Below are 13481 nucleotides of genomic sequence, written 5' to 3' on the forward strand. Positions count from 1 at the left end.
GAAATATGGTGGAGAAGGAAAAGCTGTTCCTGCAACATTGAGTGTGTCCTCAGGCTCCTCTACCTTCCTCCCTGATAGCAGTGAGAAGGTGGCATGATCTGGGTGAGGGCAGTTCCTTAATGATGGATGTTTACTGTTAATGACCTGCAGATGAAAATAACTTTGTAAATTTGCCAATGAAACTGGAGCAGCATGTGATAAATCGTGTGATTCTGCAATTGATGCAGATTAGTGGATGTTTACTCTGTATGCCTGCGTACTTCTGTAAGTGATGAGCAGCAAGTAAGATTTAATTTCAAGGTTTTTAATGAATTATGATTAGTTCTGGTGCCTCCAGATGGAAAGCTACATTGAAGGGCAGAAATTCTCTTTCCTCAGTATTATGGTAATAAATGAAGTTGTGCAATGGCTCAGGTCACTTGTGGTGTGGCAGAATGTGAAATGGAATAGAGGGAGGGAGGGCTGGAATCATTCAGTATTAAGGTAATAAATGAAGTTGTGCAATAGCTGTGGTCAGTTGATGGATGCTATTACTTGTGGAAGAAACTGGCCTGATGGGCCACAAAGGCTCCTGACAGACTTTAACTAAAATTACTTGTGGGATGTGATGATTTGGCTGGTAACCTATTACATATTTTACTTTAAAACATTATGTGGCTTTTTTGTGTTACTTAATAGAACTTTTTTTCTGTCCAATTGCCACAGATATTTGGCATATCGGAACTTCATGATAGACACTTACCGGCTAAACCCTCAAGAATACCTGACCAGTACATCGTGCCGGAGAAACTTGACAGGGGATGTGTGTGCTGTAATGAGGTAAGGTGAAGGCAATAGAAAATGGAAAAGTTAATCAATCAAACATTTTAATTCCCAGTAAAGGGAAGAGGGGCAGAGAGAACAGAAGGGGTGGAGAGCAGTTTTAACTTTATCTTCCATTCCTCCTTTCTCATTTAAAGTATGGTTAATTTATTTTTCCTTCATTTAGCATCTGTACTAGTTTCTGTCTCCAAATGCTGCTGTCATGCGTATTTGTGTTTATTTCTAATTCCAAGCATATACATGGTTTTTTACTGCAAAGTACCTGAGTGTTTTGGGTTAACACCAAGACAGCAGGTAATTGAGGGAAGTCTGATGTTCTAACTCTTTGCTGCATGCATTCATGTGCATCTTGCTTTCTCTAGAGTTCATGCCTTCTTGGAGCAGTGGGGCCTTGTGAATTACCAAGTGGATGCTGACAGTCGCCCTCTGCCAATGGGTCCTCCGCCGACTCCTCACTTTAATGTTCTTGCAGATACACCTTCTGGTTTGGTACCTGTTCATCTGAGAACCCCACAAGTAAGCTCCTCATTTCATGCAACTGGTCTTTCCCTTCACACTCCAGTTCAGCTGAGAAAGCATCGAGTATGCATCAGCTCATCCTACTGCTCTTTCCCTTTACATTCCAGAGTTGTAGATTAATGTGACATTTGTTGTTCGGAATTGGTGGAAATCAAATTTTTCTGTAAATCTTTTTCTCATGCAAGTCTCATGCTGTTATCATGTGCATTTATTTAAATTATTTCCAATTAAATGTATAAAGTTTTGCATCAAATTTTATGCTTTATTGTCACCAGACAATTGATACTAGAACGTACAATCATCATAGCGATATTTGATTCTGCGCTTCCCACTCCCTGGATTACAAATCGATAGTAAATATTAAAAATTTAAATTATATATCATAAATAGAAAATAGAAAAATGCAAAGTAAGGTAGTGCAAAAAAAACTGAGATGCAGGTCCGGATATTTGGAGGGTACGGCCCAGATCCGGGTCAGGATCTGTTCAGCAGTCTTATCACAGTCAGAAAGAAGATGTTCCCAAATCTGGCCGTACGAGTCTTCAAGCTCCTGAGCCTTCTCCCGGAGGGAAGAGGGACAAAAAGTGTTGGCTGGGTGGATTGTGTCCTTGATTATCCTGGCAACACTGTTCCGACAGCGTGCGGTGTAAAGTGAGTCCAAGGACGGAAGATTGGTTTGTGTGGTGTGCTGCGTCGTGTTCACGATCTTCTGCAGCTTCTTCTGGTCTTGGACAGGACAACCTCCATACCAGCTTCCATAATATAATTTTAACATGCTGAACAGAGCCTACTCCCATTTGAATAAGCAGGATAGCATTGAGGATCAAGTTGTTTGATTTCTCAAGTGCCTTCAATATCATACAGCCTTCATTGTTGGAGGAAAAGCTTCATTCAATGTAGGTGGCACTTCCATTGCATTCCGGATAATGGCTCCCAGGTTTTGCGGCTTCAGGGCTGTGTATCAGACATGGCTATAAGCAGCACTAGTGCCCCTCGGGATTGTATTGGCTCCCTTCCTGTTTTTCCTGTATACCTTGGACTTTATATGCAGCACTGAATCGTGTCATCTGCAGAAATTGGGTGTACAAAGGGAGGATGGGAAGATGAATACAGAACCCTGGTGGAGGACTTTGTCAGATGGTGCAAGCTGAATCATCTGCAGCTCACCATCAGTAAGACAAAGGAGATGGTGATGGACTTTAGGAAGACCAAGCCTTCACTGCTCCCTGTAACTTTTAATGTGGTGAGGACCTGCAAGTACCTTGGGGTGCACCCGGACGTCAGACTTCCGTGGAGCACCAATACGAGCCAAAAGAATACAGCACGAGAAGAGCCAAAGTCACCTGTACTTCCTGAGGTCCTTTGGAGTATGCAGTCCTCTCCTTCAGATGCTCTACCTGTCTGTTGTGGACAGTGCTTTCTCCTATGTGGTGGTGTGCTGGGGCAATGGTTTCAACACGCTCAATAAACTGATAAAAGGCTGGCTCTTATAGGAATCAAACTGGACATACTGGAGGCCGTGGTAAAACAAAGGACCCTCTGTAAAATCCTTGCAATTCTGGACAATGTTTCTCATCTTCTGCATGCCACTTTGGCTGATCAGAGGAGCACTTTCAGTGATAGATTGAGACAACTGTGCTGCTCCAAAGAGCATTATGGGGTTATTCTTACCCTTGGCTGAGTCAGCCTATATCTGGGGAAGTGATGACTCCTTGTCAGACTGTTATTAACCTCTGTTTACCACACCCTGCTATTGCAGACACACCTGTGCAATACTACAATCATTTATCTGAACAGTGTGAATGTGCACCCATTAATGTATATTACGGTAATTCTTACACTACCATCTTTGACTTGCAAATCTAGTACGTCTTATTTTTAAGGTAACTTATTTTTATTCTTCCTTTCTTCTCTTCTAATATTTTTATATTTGTGCACTTGTAATACCACTGTGATAGTAATTTCCTTTGGGATAAAGGAAGTATCTATCTACCTTGTGAACCTCCTTTACCATCTGAAATGCCAGCACATCTCCTCTTGGAGAAGGGGACAAAAAATTGCTGTCAATACTCCAAGTCCAGTCTGACCAATCCCGTATAAAACCCCAGCATGTACATTTCGACCTGTTTCCTGTGTGTAATTGAACATATTCTGTTAATTGAACTTTTAAAACTAACTTTGTTTACTAAATAATATTGCTTTATGTCCACCAATTCCTGAAACTCCTTTGCAGATTCCTGCCTCTCAGCAGATGTTGAACTTCCCAGAAAAGGCAAAGGACAAACCGGCTGACCTACAGAACTTTGGGTTGCGGACAGATATGTATGCCAAAAAGGGCACCTTAGCGAAAGTAAGTATTTAATCATTTAAAAGAACTTGTATAAGTCTTGAGGTTCTTGGAAGGGCCAGTTTTCAACTGGAAGCAAAATGCTAGCTCTTCAGAAGGAAATGTATACAAGAGTAAGGAAAATAGAGCATTAGAACATAGAACAGTACAGCGACAGACCTTTCGGTTCCCAATGTTGTGCCGAACCAATTCAATTTGTAATCTAGTAGCCAACTAAACTAGTGCCTTCTGCCTACACAATGACCATATCCTTCATTTCCCTTGTATTCATATCCATATCTAAACATGTCTAATGTATCTACATCTGCCACTGCCCCAGGCAGTGTATTCCAGGCACCACTGCTCCCTGTGGGGGTGGGAGAGCAAATTGCCCCTAACATCTCCTTTGAAACTACCGCCTCACCTTAAATGCATGCCCTGTGGTATCAGATATTTCAACCCTGGGAAGAATATACTGTCTGTCTATTCCATTGATGCCTCTCGTAATCTTATAAACTTCTATCAGATGATCCCTCAGCCTCCACCGCTCCAGGGAAAGCAGCCCAAGTTTGTCGAACCTCTTGTTATAGCACATGCCCTATAATCCAGGCAGCATCCTGGTAAACCTCTTCTGCACCCTCTCCAAAGCCTTGATACCTTTCCTATAATGGTGTAACCAGAACTGTGTGCAATACTTCAGATGCTGCCTAACTAGTTTCATAAAGCTGCAACATAACTTTGACTTCTGAGCTTAGTGCCTCAATTAATAAAGGCGATAAGTCCTAACCACCCTATCAAATTGTGTAGCCACTTTCAAGGAGCTATGAACTTGGACCCCTAGATCCCTCTGCTCATCAACTGTTAATGGTCTTGCCCTTAACAGTGAACTGTCTCTTTGCATTTGACCTACCACACTTCACTTTTGACCAGGTTAAACTTCATCTGCCATTTCTCTGCCCCTACTCTAATCCCAAATACGAGAAAATATTCAAATGCTAGAAATCCAAAGCAACACGCACAAAATGCTGGAGGAATTCAGTAGGCATCAATCGAAAAGAATAAACAATCGAGACCATTTATCAGGACTGGGACTGGTATATATCCTATGCTATCCACAAAGTCACCATTTTTCGTATCGTCTGCAAACCTACCAAGACCAAGTTCCCAGCACAGATCTCTGTGGAGCACTACTTATTACAGATTTCTGGCTAGAATAAGGTCCTTCAACCACTACCTTCTGTCTTCTATGGGCAAGACAAATTCACCATGGATCCCATGCATCTTAATCTTCTGGGTGAATCTCCATGAGAGACCTTTCTAAACATGTTACTAAAATCCATGTAGACCATATCCACAGCTCTCCCTTCATCAATCACACGTCACCTTGTCAAAAACAAAATCAAGTTAGTAAGATGAGACTCGCCCTGCAGAAAGCCATGCTGGCTCTCCATAATTACCCCATGATTAGGGTCATGCTTCTAAATCCTATCCCTAAAAAATCTCTCCAGTCACTTCCCGATCACTGACCTGAGACTTACCAGCTTAGTTCGAAACTTGAAATTAGTTCTGGATGAAACAGGAAAGGAGAACATTTGAATGTTGAACAGGCTGTTTAATCTGGTAAACTTGTTTTTGTTCAGGTGTTGTTGTGAGTTCTGCTCTTTGGTCATGGTGTTCTAATGCCACGTGGCAATTACACATTCAGGTTTTCGCTGCTATTCCAGAAATTACACATCAAAAGCTTTAGTTTCTAGTACGAGCTCAGATTTCACACATTCATGTGTAATGATTTTAATTTGTACTGAAATGAAAACTAACAGATTTTTGTGATGTCAGATTAAGCTGCTTTTAGTTTGTAGCTTTTCATGCATTCCTTTTGCTCAGGGAAGAAAAACAGCGCTTGATCATTAAGTTCAGTTATGATTCATAAACTGGTCAGTTAAACATCAAATTCAGAAAGCAGAAACTTCTCATGGACACCATGTGTGGGCTTAACATGAATTCAACTCTGGAAATTGGTTAAAAATTTGATTTTTATACTTGGACCTTGTTCTTCCTATGTCCAAAGATATCAATAAAATCACTTAGTCAATGAAATCAAATAACTGACGACAGACTTGATCTTCCTTAATACTGTCCTGGGTCTGTTCATGGGAAGAAGGTAACAAGTAAATTATTATTTATGGTAACTTCAAACAGTGAATATAGTTTCAAACCACGAGTACATTCAGAGCTCAAATCCTGCTAAGAAATACAAAGTTGCATTATCCTGAGCAGCAATGTATAATAATTATCCACATGCTTTTAAAGAAAAGTATAATCAGTATCGTTGTTTATTATGAAGTAGTGGTATACGTCATCAGGTTGATAAAGTATTCTGAATAAATCACGTCAAAAAGACTGTGTTAAGATGGTCATGGGAGATTTCAATATGTAAGTAGATCGGGAAATCAATTTGGTGCTGGATCAAAAGAGAATTTGTAGAATGCCTACGAGATGGCTTTTTGGAGATGCTTGTGGGGCTTATTAGGGGAAAGGCAATTCTGGATTAGGTGCTGTTTCATGAAACAGCTTTGATAAGGTAGCTCAAGGCAAGTGCAAGTGGAGTGGCCATTCTTTTGAGTGTGCCTGTTTTTGGAGTGGCTTTGGCTCATCAGGCTGGGTGAGATCAGATTTGGATGAGGTAAAGTATCAGGCAACTATCTCTTATTTCTTCATTCCTCATCTGTTTGTGCATAGTAGTGTAGTGAGAATGGCTCCAGGGGCAGTGTTTTGTACTGGGTGTGGGAAGTCTGGGAGACCTCCAGTCTCCTGGAGAAATCCATCTGCGCCAGATGCACCGAGCTGCAGCTTGATGACCTTTGACTCATACGGGAAGATGGGGAGGTGATGGGAGCTGCAGGGAGGTAGTCACCCCTAGGTTGCAGGAGACAGGTAACTGGGTGACTGTCAGGAGAAGGAGGGGAAATGTGCAGCCAGTTCAGAGTATATCTATGGCCATTCCCCTCAATAAGTATACAACTTTAGATATTGTTGAGGTGGATGACCTCCCAGTGGGAGCCACGGTGACTGGGTCTCTGGCACTGAGTCTGGTGCTGTGACTCAGAAGAACAGAGGTGAAGAAAACTGCAATGCTGATAGGAGATTCCTTATTCAGAGGAACAGAGACAAGATTCTGCGGGCACGATAGAGACACTAGGAATGTATGTTTCCTTCCTGGTGCCTAGGTCAGCGATGTCTCAGATCATGACAATGGCATTCTCGAGGGTGAGCAGCCAAAAGTCTCCGTGCATTCAGCAAAAAGTTCAATTTTAACTTCATCAGTCCACAGGACTTGTTTCCAAAATGCATCAGGCTTCTTTAGATATTCCTTTGAACCTTTTGGATAGAACTTTTTGGCCGCAATGAGCGAAGGTATATTTGGAGAAAAAAGGGTGCAGAATTGCATGAAAAGAACCCCTCTCCAACTGTTAAGCATGGGTGTGGATCGATCATGCTTTGGGCTTGTGTTGCAGCCAGTGGCACGGGGAACATTTACTGGTAGAGGGAAGAATGAATTCTATTAAATACCAGCAAATTCTGGAAGCAAACATCACACCGTCTGTTTTTTAAAAAAAAAAGCTGAAGATGAAAAGGGGATGGCTTCTACAACAGGATAGTGATCCTAAACACACCTCAAAATCCACAATGGACTACCTCAAGAGGCACAAGCTGAAGGTTTTGCCATGGCCCTCACAGTCCCCTGACCTAAACATCATCAAAAATTTGTGGATAGACCCCAAAAGAGCAGTGCATGCAAGACGGCCCAAGAATCTCGCAGAACTAGAAGAATGGGCGAAGATCCCCCAAACAAGAATTGAAAGACACTTCGCTGGCTACAGAAAGCATTTACAAGCTGTGATACTTGCCAAAGAGGGTGTTACTACGTACTGACCATGCAGGGTGCCCAAACTTTTGCTTCGGGCCCTTTTCCTTTTTTGTTATTTTGAAACTGTAAAAGACGGAAATAAAAAAGTTTCCTTAAAATATTAAAGAAATGTGTCATCTTAATGCCTTTTGGAAATCAGTTCATCTTTTACTTGCTTAGCTATTCACAGTAACAGAAATTAGACCAGGGGTGCCCAAACCTTTGCATGCCACTGTAAGTCACCTGAACCAGATGGTATACAGCCCGGGGTTCTGAAAAAGATGTCTGAAGAGATTGTGAGCCATTGGTAATGATCTTTCAAGAATCAATTGATTCTGGCATGGTTCTGTAAGAATTGGAAATTGCAAATGCCACTACACTCTTCAAGAAGGGAGAGAGGCAGAAGAAAGGAAATTACAGACCAGTTAGCCTGACCTTAGTGGTTGGGAAGATGTTGGTGTCAGTTGTTAAGGTTGAGGTTATGGAGAACTTGTTGACACAGGACAAGTAGGACAAAGTCAGTATAGCTTCCTTAAGGGAAAATCTTACCTAACAAACTGTTGGAATTCTTTAAGGAGATTGCACATAGAATGGAAAAAGGGGATGCAGTGGATACTGTATATTTGGACTTTCTGGAAGCCTTTGACAAGATGCCACACATGAGGGTGTTTACCAAGTTAGGAGCTCATGGTATTACAGGAAAGTTACTGGCGTGGTTAGAGCATTGGCTAATTGGTAGGAGGCAGCGAGTGGGAATAGAAGGATCATTTTCTGGTTGGCTGCCAGTGACTAGTGGTGTTCTGCAGAGGTCGATGTTGGGACTGCTTTTTATGCTGAATATCAATGATTTAGATGGAATAGATGGCTTTGTCAAGTTTGCAGATGATGTGGAGAATGGTCGAGGGGCTGGTAGTGTTGAGGAAACTAGTAAGCTGCAGAAGGACTTGGACAGATTAAGAGAATGAGCAAGAGAGTGCAAATGAAATACAATGTTGGCAAATGCATGGTCACGCTCTTTGGTAGTAGAAATAAATGTGCAGACTATTTTCTAAGCTGGGAGAAAATCCAGAACACTGAGATCCAGAGGAATTTGGGAGTCCTTGTGCAGAACACTCTAAAATTTAACTTTCAGTGGTGAGTGAGGAAGGCAAATGGAATGCTAACATTTATTTCAAGAGGTCTAGAGTACAAGAGTGAGGATGTGATGCCGAGGCTTTATAAGTGACTGGTGAGGCTGCATCAGTATTGTAAACAGTTTTGGACTACTCATCTAACAAAAGATGTGCTGGCATTGGAGAGGGTTCAGAGGATGATTCTGGGAATGAAAGGATCATCATACAATGAACGTTTGATGACTTTGGGTCTGTACTTGCTGGTATTTAGAAGGATGGTGGGGGGGAATCTCATTGAAACCTTTCGAATGTTGAAAGGTTTAAACCGAGTAGATGTGGAAAGGATGTTTCCCATGGTGGGGGGAGTCTAGGACAAAAGGGCACAGCCTCAGCATAGAGGGTTGTACATTTAAAACATGTGGAGGAATTTCTTTAGCTAGAGGGTGGTGAATTTTTGGAATTTGTTAATACAGGCAGCTGTGGGTGTACTTAAGACAGAGCTTGATAGGTTCTTGATTGGACACGGCATCAAAGGTTATAGGGAAAAGGCCAAGGAGAGGGAGAAAAGGATCAGCCATGATTGAAGGGTGGAACAGACTCAATGGGCCAAATGACATGATTCTGCTCCTACGTCTTATGGTATAATTTTTTAAATTTTGTGCCCTCTTTCATGTTTGCTTTTACTTGTTAACCACCATTGTGTCATCTTGCCTTTAGAAAACTTAGTGATGTGTATCTCCTGTGCCTTCTGAATTTTCCAGAAATTACCAGCGTTGCTGCTCTGCTGTCATCCCCGACAGTATTCTTTTCCAGTCAATTTTGTCATTTACAGTGGAGTAAAGGGAAATAACATAAATAGCACAGGAACAGACCATTTGGCCCACTTTTCGTGATTTTTATTAACGACCTGGATGTGGGGGTAGAAGGGTGGGTTGGCAAGTTTGCAGACGACACAAAGGTTGATGGTGTTGTAGATAGTGTAGAGGATTGTCAAAGATTGCAGAGAGACATTGATAGGATGCAGAAGTGGGCTGAGAAGTGGCAGATGGAGTTCAACCCAGAGAAGTGTGAGGTGGTACACTTTGGAAGGACAAACTCCAAGACAGAGTACAAAGTAAGTGGCAGGATACTTGGTGGTGTGGAGGAGCAAAGGAATCTCAGGGTACATGTCCACAGATCCCTGAAAGTTGCCTCACAGGTAGATAGGGTAGTTAAGAAAGCTTATGGGGTGTTAGCTTTCATAAGTCGAGGGATAGAGTTTAAGAGTTGCGATGTAATGATGCAGCTCTATAAAACTCTGGTTAGGCCACACTTGGAGTACTGTGTCCAGATCTGATCACCTCACTATAGGAAGGATGTGGAAGCATTGGAAAGGGTACAGAGGAGATTTACCAGGATGCTGCCTGGTTTAGAAAGTATGCACTATGATCAGAGATTAAGGGAGCTATGGCTTTACTCTTTGGAGACAAGGAGGATGAGAGGAGACATGATAGAGGTGTACAAGATAATAAGAGGAATAGATAGAGTGGATAGCTAGCGCCTCTTCCCCAGGGCACCGCTGCTCAATACAAGAGGACATGGCTTTAAGGTAAGGGGTGGGAAGTTCAAGGGGGATATTGGAGGAAGGTTTTTTACTCAGAGAGTGGTTGGTGCGTGGAATGCACTGCCTGAGTCAGTGATGGAGGTAGATACACTTGTGAAGTTTAAGAGACTACTAGACAGGTATATGGAGGAATCTAAGGTGGGGGCTTATATGGGATGCAGGGTTTGAGGGTCGGCACAACATTGTGGGCCGAAGGGCCTGTACTGCTGTACTATTCTATGTTCTATGTTGTATGGAACCAGTTAAAAAGCAAATCAAAAACACCCAAATGCTAATCCCTCCTACCTACACCATGTATGTATCCCTCATCTTCTTTGCATCTATGTGCCTACTCAAACATCTCTTAAGAGTCTCTAATGTATTTGCCTTTACCATCAAAAGAGGCAGTGCATTCCAGGCAGGCATCCACGACTTGTTAAAAAAAAACTATTACTTTCTGAATGAGAGGCATGAAAGTGGAGCTGCCCAATGTTCATTGGAAGGGGACACTAGCAGGGATGAAGGCAGAGCAGCAATGGCAGGAGTTTCTGGGGTCAATTCAGAAGGTGCAGAATAGATGTATCCCAAGTAAGTATTCTAAAAGGGAGATGATGCATCTGTAGCTGACAAGGGAAGTCAAAGACAGCATAAAACCAAGAAGGGGCATATAATGCAGCAAAAACTATTGGCAAGTTAGAAGATTGGGAATCTTTGGAAAAACCAACAGAAGGGAACTAAATAGCTATGAGAAAAAAAAACTAACCTTTAATATCAAGAATGCTAAGTTTTTTTTTAGAAGTATAAAGAGTAAAGGAGGTGAGAGTAGATATCAGACCATTGGAAATGACACTGGTAAGGTAGTAATGGACAAGGAAACCTACTGAATATTGAAAGGCCTAGATGAAGATGTTTCTTGTATTTGGGGAGTCTTGGACCAGAGGGCTTCAGAATTGAGGTTCATCCATTTAGAACAGATGATGGAAAAAATTCCTTAGGCAGGGGGTGGTGAATCTGTGGACTGCTTTGTCACAGCCAGCTGTGGAGGCCAAGTCATTGAGTATATTTAAAGTGGAGGTTGATATGTTCTTGATTAATCAGGGCATCAGTTGTACTGGAAGAAGGCAGAAGAGTGCAGCTGTGAGGGATAGTAAATCAACTATGATGGAATGGTGGAGAAGGTTTGATGGGCTGAATGGTGCAATTCTGCTCCTTGGTCTTGTGATCAAATGTTATTGGGCTGGAATTAATAATTCCTGGAAGTGGGCTGCTAGCTCAGCCATAGACTCGGCAGTGAGTTTGCTATAATTGAGAGACATCATCACGGCAAACCTCTGCCTGGACATGTCACACCTATCTCTTGCATTTGAACTCCCCTCATCATTGGAAGTGTACAGAGCAGAGTACAAAACACCAAGGGTAAAAGGCGGGTTATCAAAGGCAGTGGAGTTGGGGTCACGGTGCACCTGGACGAAATGGGGTCTTCCAAAAGCGTAAGATCACTTGGGCAGAGCTTTAGAGAATGGGAGCACTTCCGCATTTCTTTCCTCCTGCAGTCCATTTATGACTCTCTCCCTACACCATCACAGTTGCACACATGGGAGCTGAGAGAGGACCCCAACTGCAAGCTTTGTGGTCAGCGGGGTTCACTGGCACACATACTGTCAGGATGCAAATGGCAGTATAAGTGGCACCATGACGAGGTTCTGCTGTCCCTTGCTAACACACTGGAGCTGGAGAAGTTTGAAAAGACATCAGCTGGCTGAGAGGCAAAGAGGGTCGTCGTTTTCATCAAAGAGTGGGCCATGCCAGTCATATCAAAGTTCTAAATCCACTCTGCTGCAAATTTCCAAATCATGGGAGATGAGGGTCGAAGTGGGGAGGAAGCTGCAGTTCCCGGAGGTGGTGCAAACCACTGTTCAACCGGACATCATACTGTGGCCCACCAAAGACAAGAAAATCATCCTGGTGGATCTCTCAGTACCCTGGAAGGAAGGATGCGCGAAGGCTCAGGAAAGGAAGACCTTAAAGTTCCAATCCTTAGTCCAGGAGTGCAGGGACAAAGGATGGCAGACGTGGCTATTCCCTGTGGAGATCGGCTGTAGAGGGTTCCCAGCAAGGTTGGCAAGGCTCTTGATGAAAAGAGCAAGAACCAAGCAGCTTGCAGGATGGAGGAGAAAGCAGCAAGAGCCTCTTGTTGGATATGGAGCAGGTGAGAAGAGCTGAGTTGGAAGTCAGGAGCAGATGGGCTGTGACTTGGCTACCACTGCTGACCTGCCAACTGGAGAGTGTCGTGGTTAAGGGTAGAAACACTATGAAGATTGGTCACCATTTGATGACATCTCCTGGCCAAAGGCTATGGTTATCCCATCAGGTAAAGAGCACGCTGGTGTATGATGCGGGGTTCTCTGCCCAGAATAGAATGTTAATTCTCATTATCTAATGATCATTGCTGGAGTGTACAAATGTAGCCATGAGGACTGTAACACATTCTAGACTGATATTCTACAGTTAAATGTATTGCCTATTGTGTGAGTGTTTGTAAAGTGTCCTTCATAAAGCCTTGGAGACCCAGTTATCCTGGTAGTGCCTTGTAACTGACTTTGTAAGCAAATATAACAATAACCCACTACCATTGGACCAGTTGTGCCTTGGTCATCAGACAAAATAAATGGGTAGAAAGGAAAAGTTTAAAATCAAGAGAAGATATTAAGGCAGTAGATGATGCCGGTGCATTTCCAATGGCATATTCACAATTTTCACTGCCTATCTGTTACAGCAAAGCAAAGCTAGTGCATCCAGAGACTGGACGGACCAGGAAACCCTGCTGCTTTTAGAGGTGAGTGATTCTCGATCAGAAGTTGTTCCTTTCTGGAATAGCTGAATATTAATTAACAAGTACCTCCTGAAAATAGCATCAAAATAATGTAGTTTATACGGAGGAATCGGAATCAGGTTTAATATCAGCGGCATATGTCGTGTAATGTGTTAACTTTATAGCAGCAGTACAATGAAATACATGATCAATAAATAGAGGTGAAAAAGCTGAATTACATTATGTATATATGTCTATTAAATAGTTAAGCTAAAATGAGGAGTGGGGAAAAAAAAAAAAAAAAGGAGAGAAGTGAAGTGGTGTTCATGGGTTCAACGTCCATTTAAAAATCAGATGTCAGAGGGGAAGAAGCTGTTCCTGATTTGTTGAGTGTGTTATCA

General features: G+C 42.5%; 1 protein-coding gene across 4 annotated transcripts in view; it reads left to right on the top strand.

The window, feature by feature from the left end:
* The window catches only part of smarcc1a (SWI/SNF related BAF chromatin remodeling complex subunit C1a), a 221757-nt gene that overhangs the window by 119629 nt on the left and 88647 nt on the right, over positions 1-13481 (top strand). For all 4 annotated transcript variants that reach the window (XM_072251690.1, XM_072251677.1, XM_072251683.1 and 1 more), the window contains exons 16-19: positions 706-819; positions 1185-1338; positions 3575-3691; positions 13045-13104. In XM_072251690.1, the coding sequence (XP_072107791.1) occupies positions 706-819; positions 1185-1338; positions 3575-3691; positions 13045-13104 (445 nt within the window). The remainder of the gene's footprint in view (positions 1-705; positions 820-1184; positions 1339-3574; positions 3692-13044; positions 13105-13481) is intronic.

The sequence above is a fragment of the Mobula birostris genome, chromosome 1, assembly GCF_030028105.1.
Source record: "Mobula birostris isolate sMobBir1 chromosome 1, sMobBir1.hap1, whole genome shotgun sequence".
NCBI lineage: Eukaryota > Metazoa > Chordata > Chondrichthyes > Myliobatiformes > Myliobatidae > Mobula > Mobula birostris.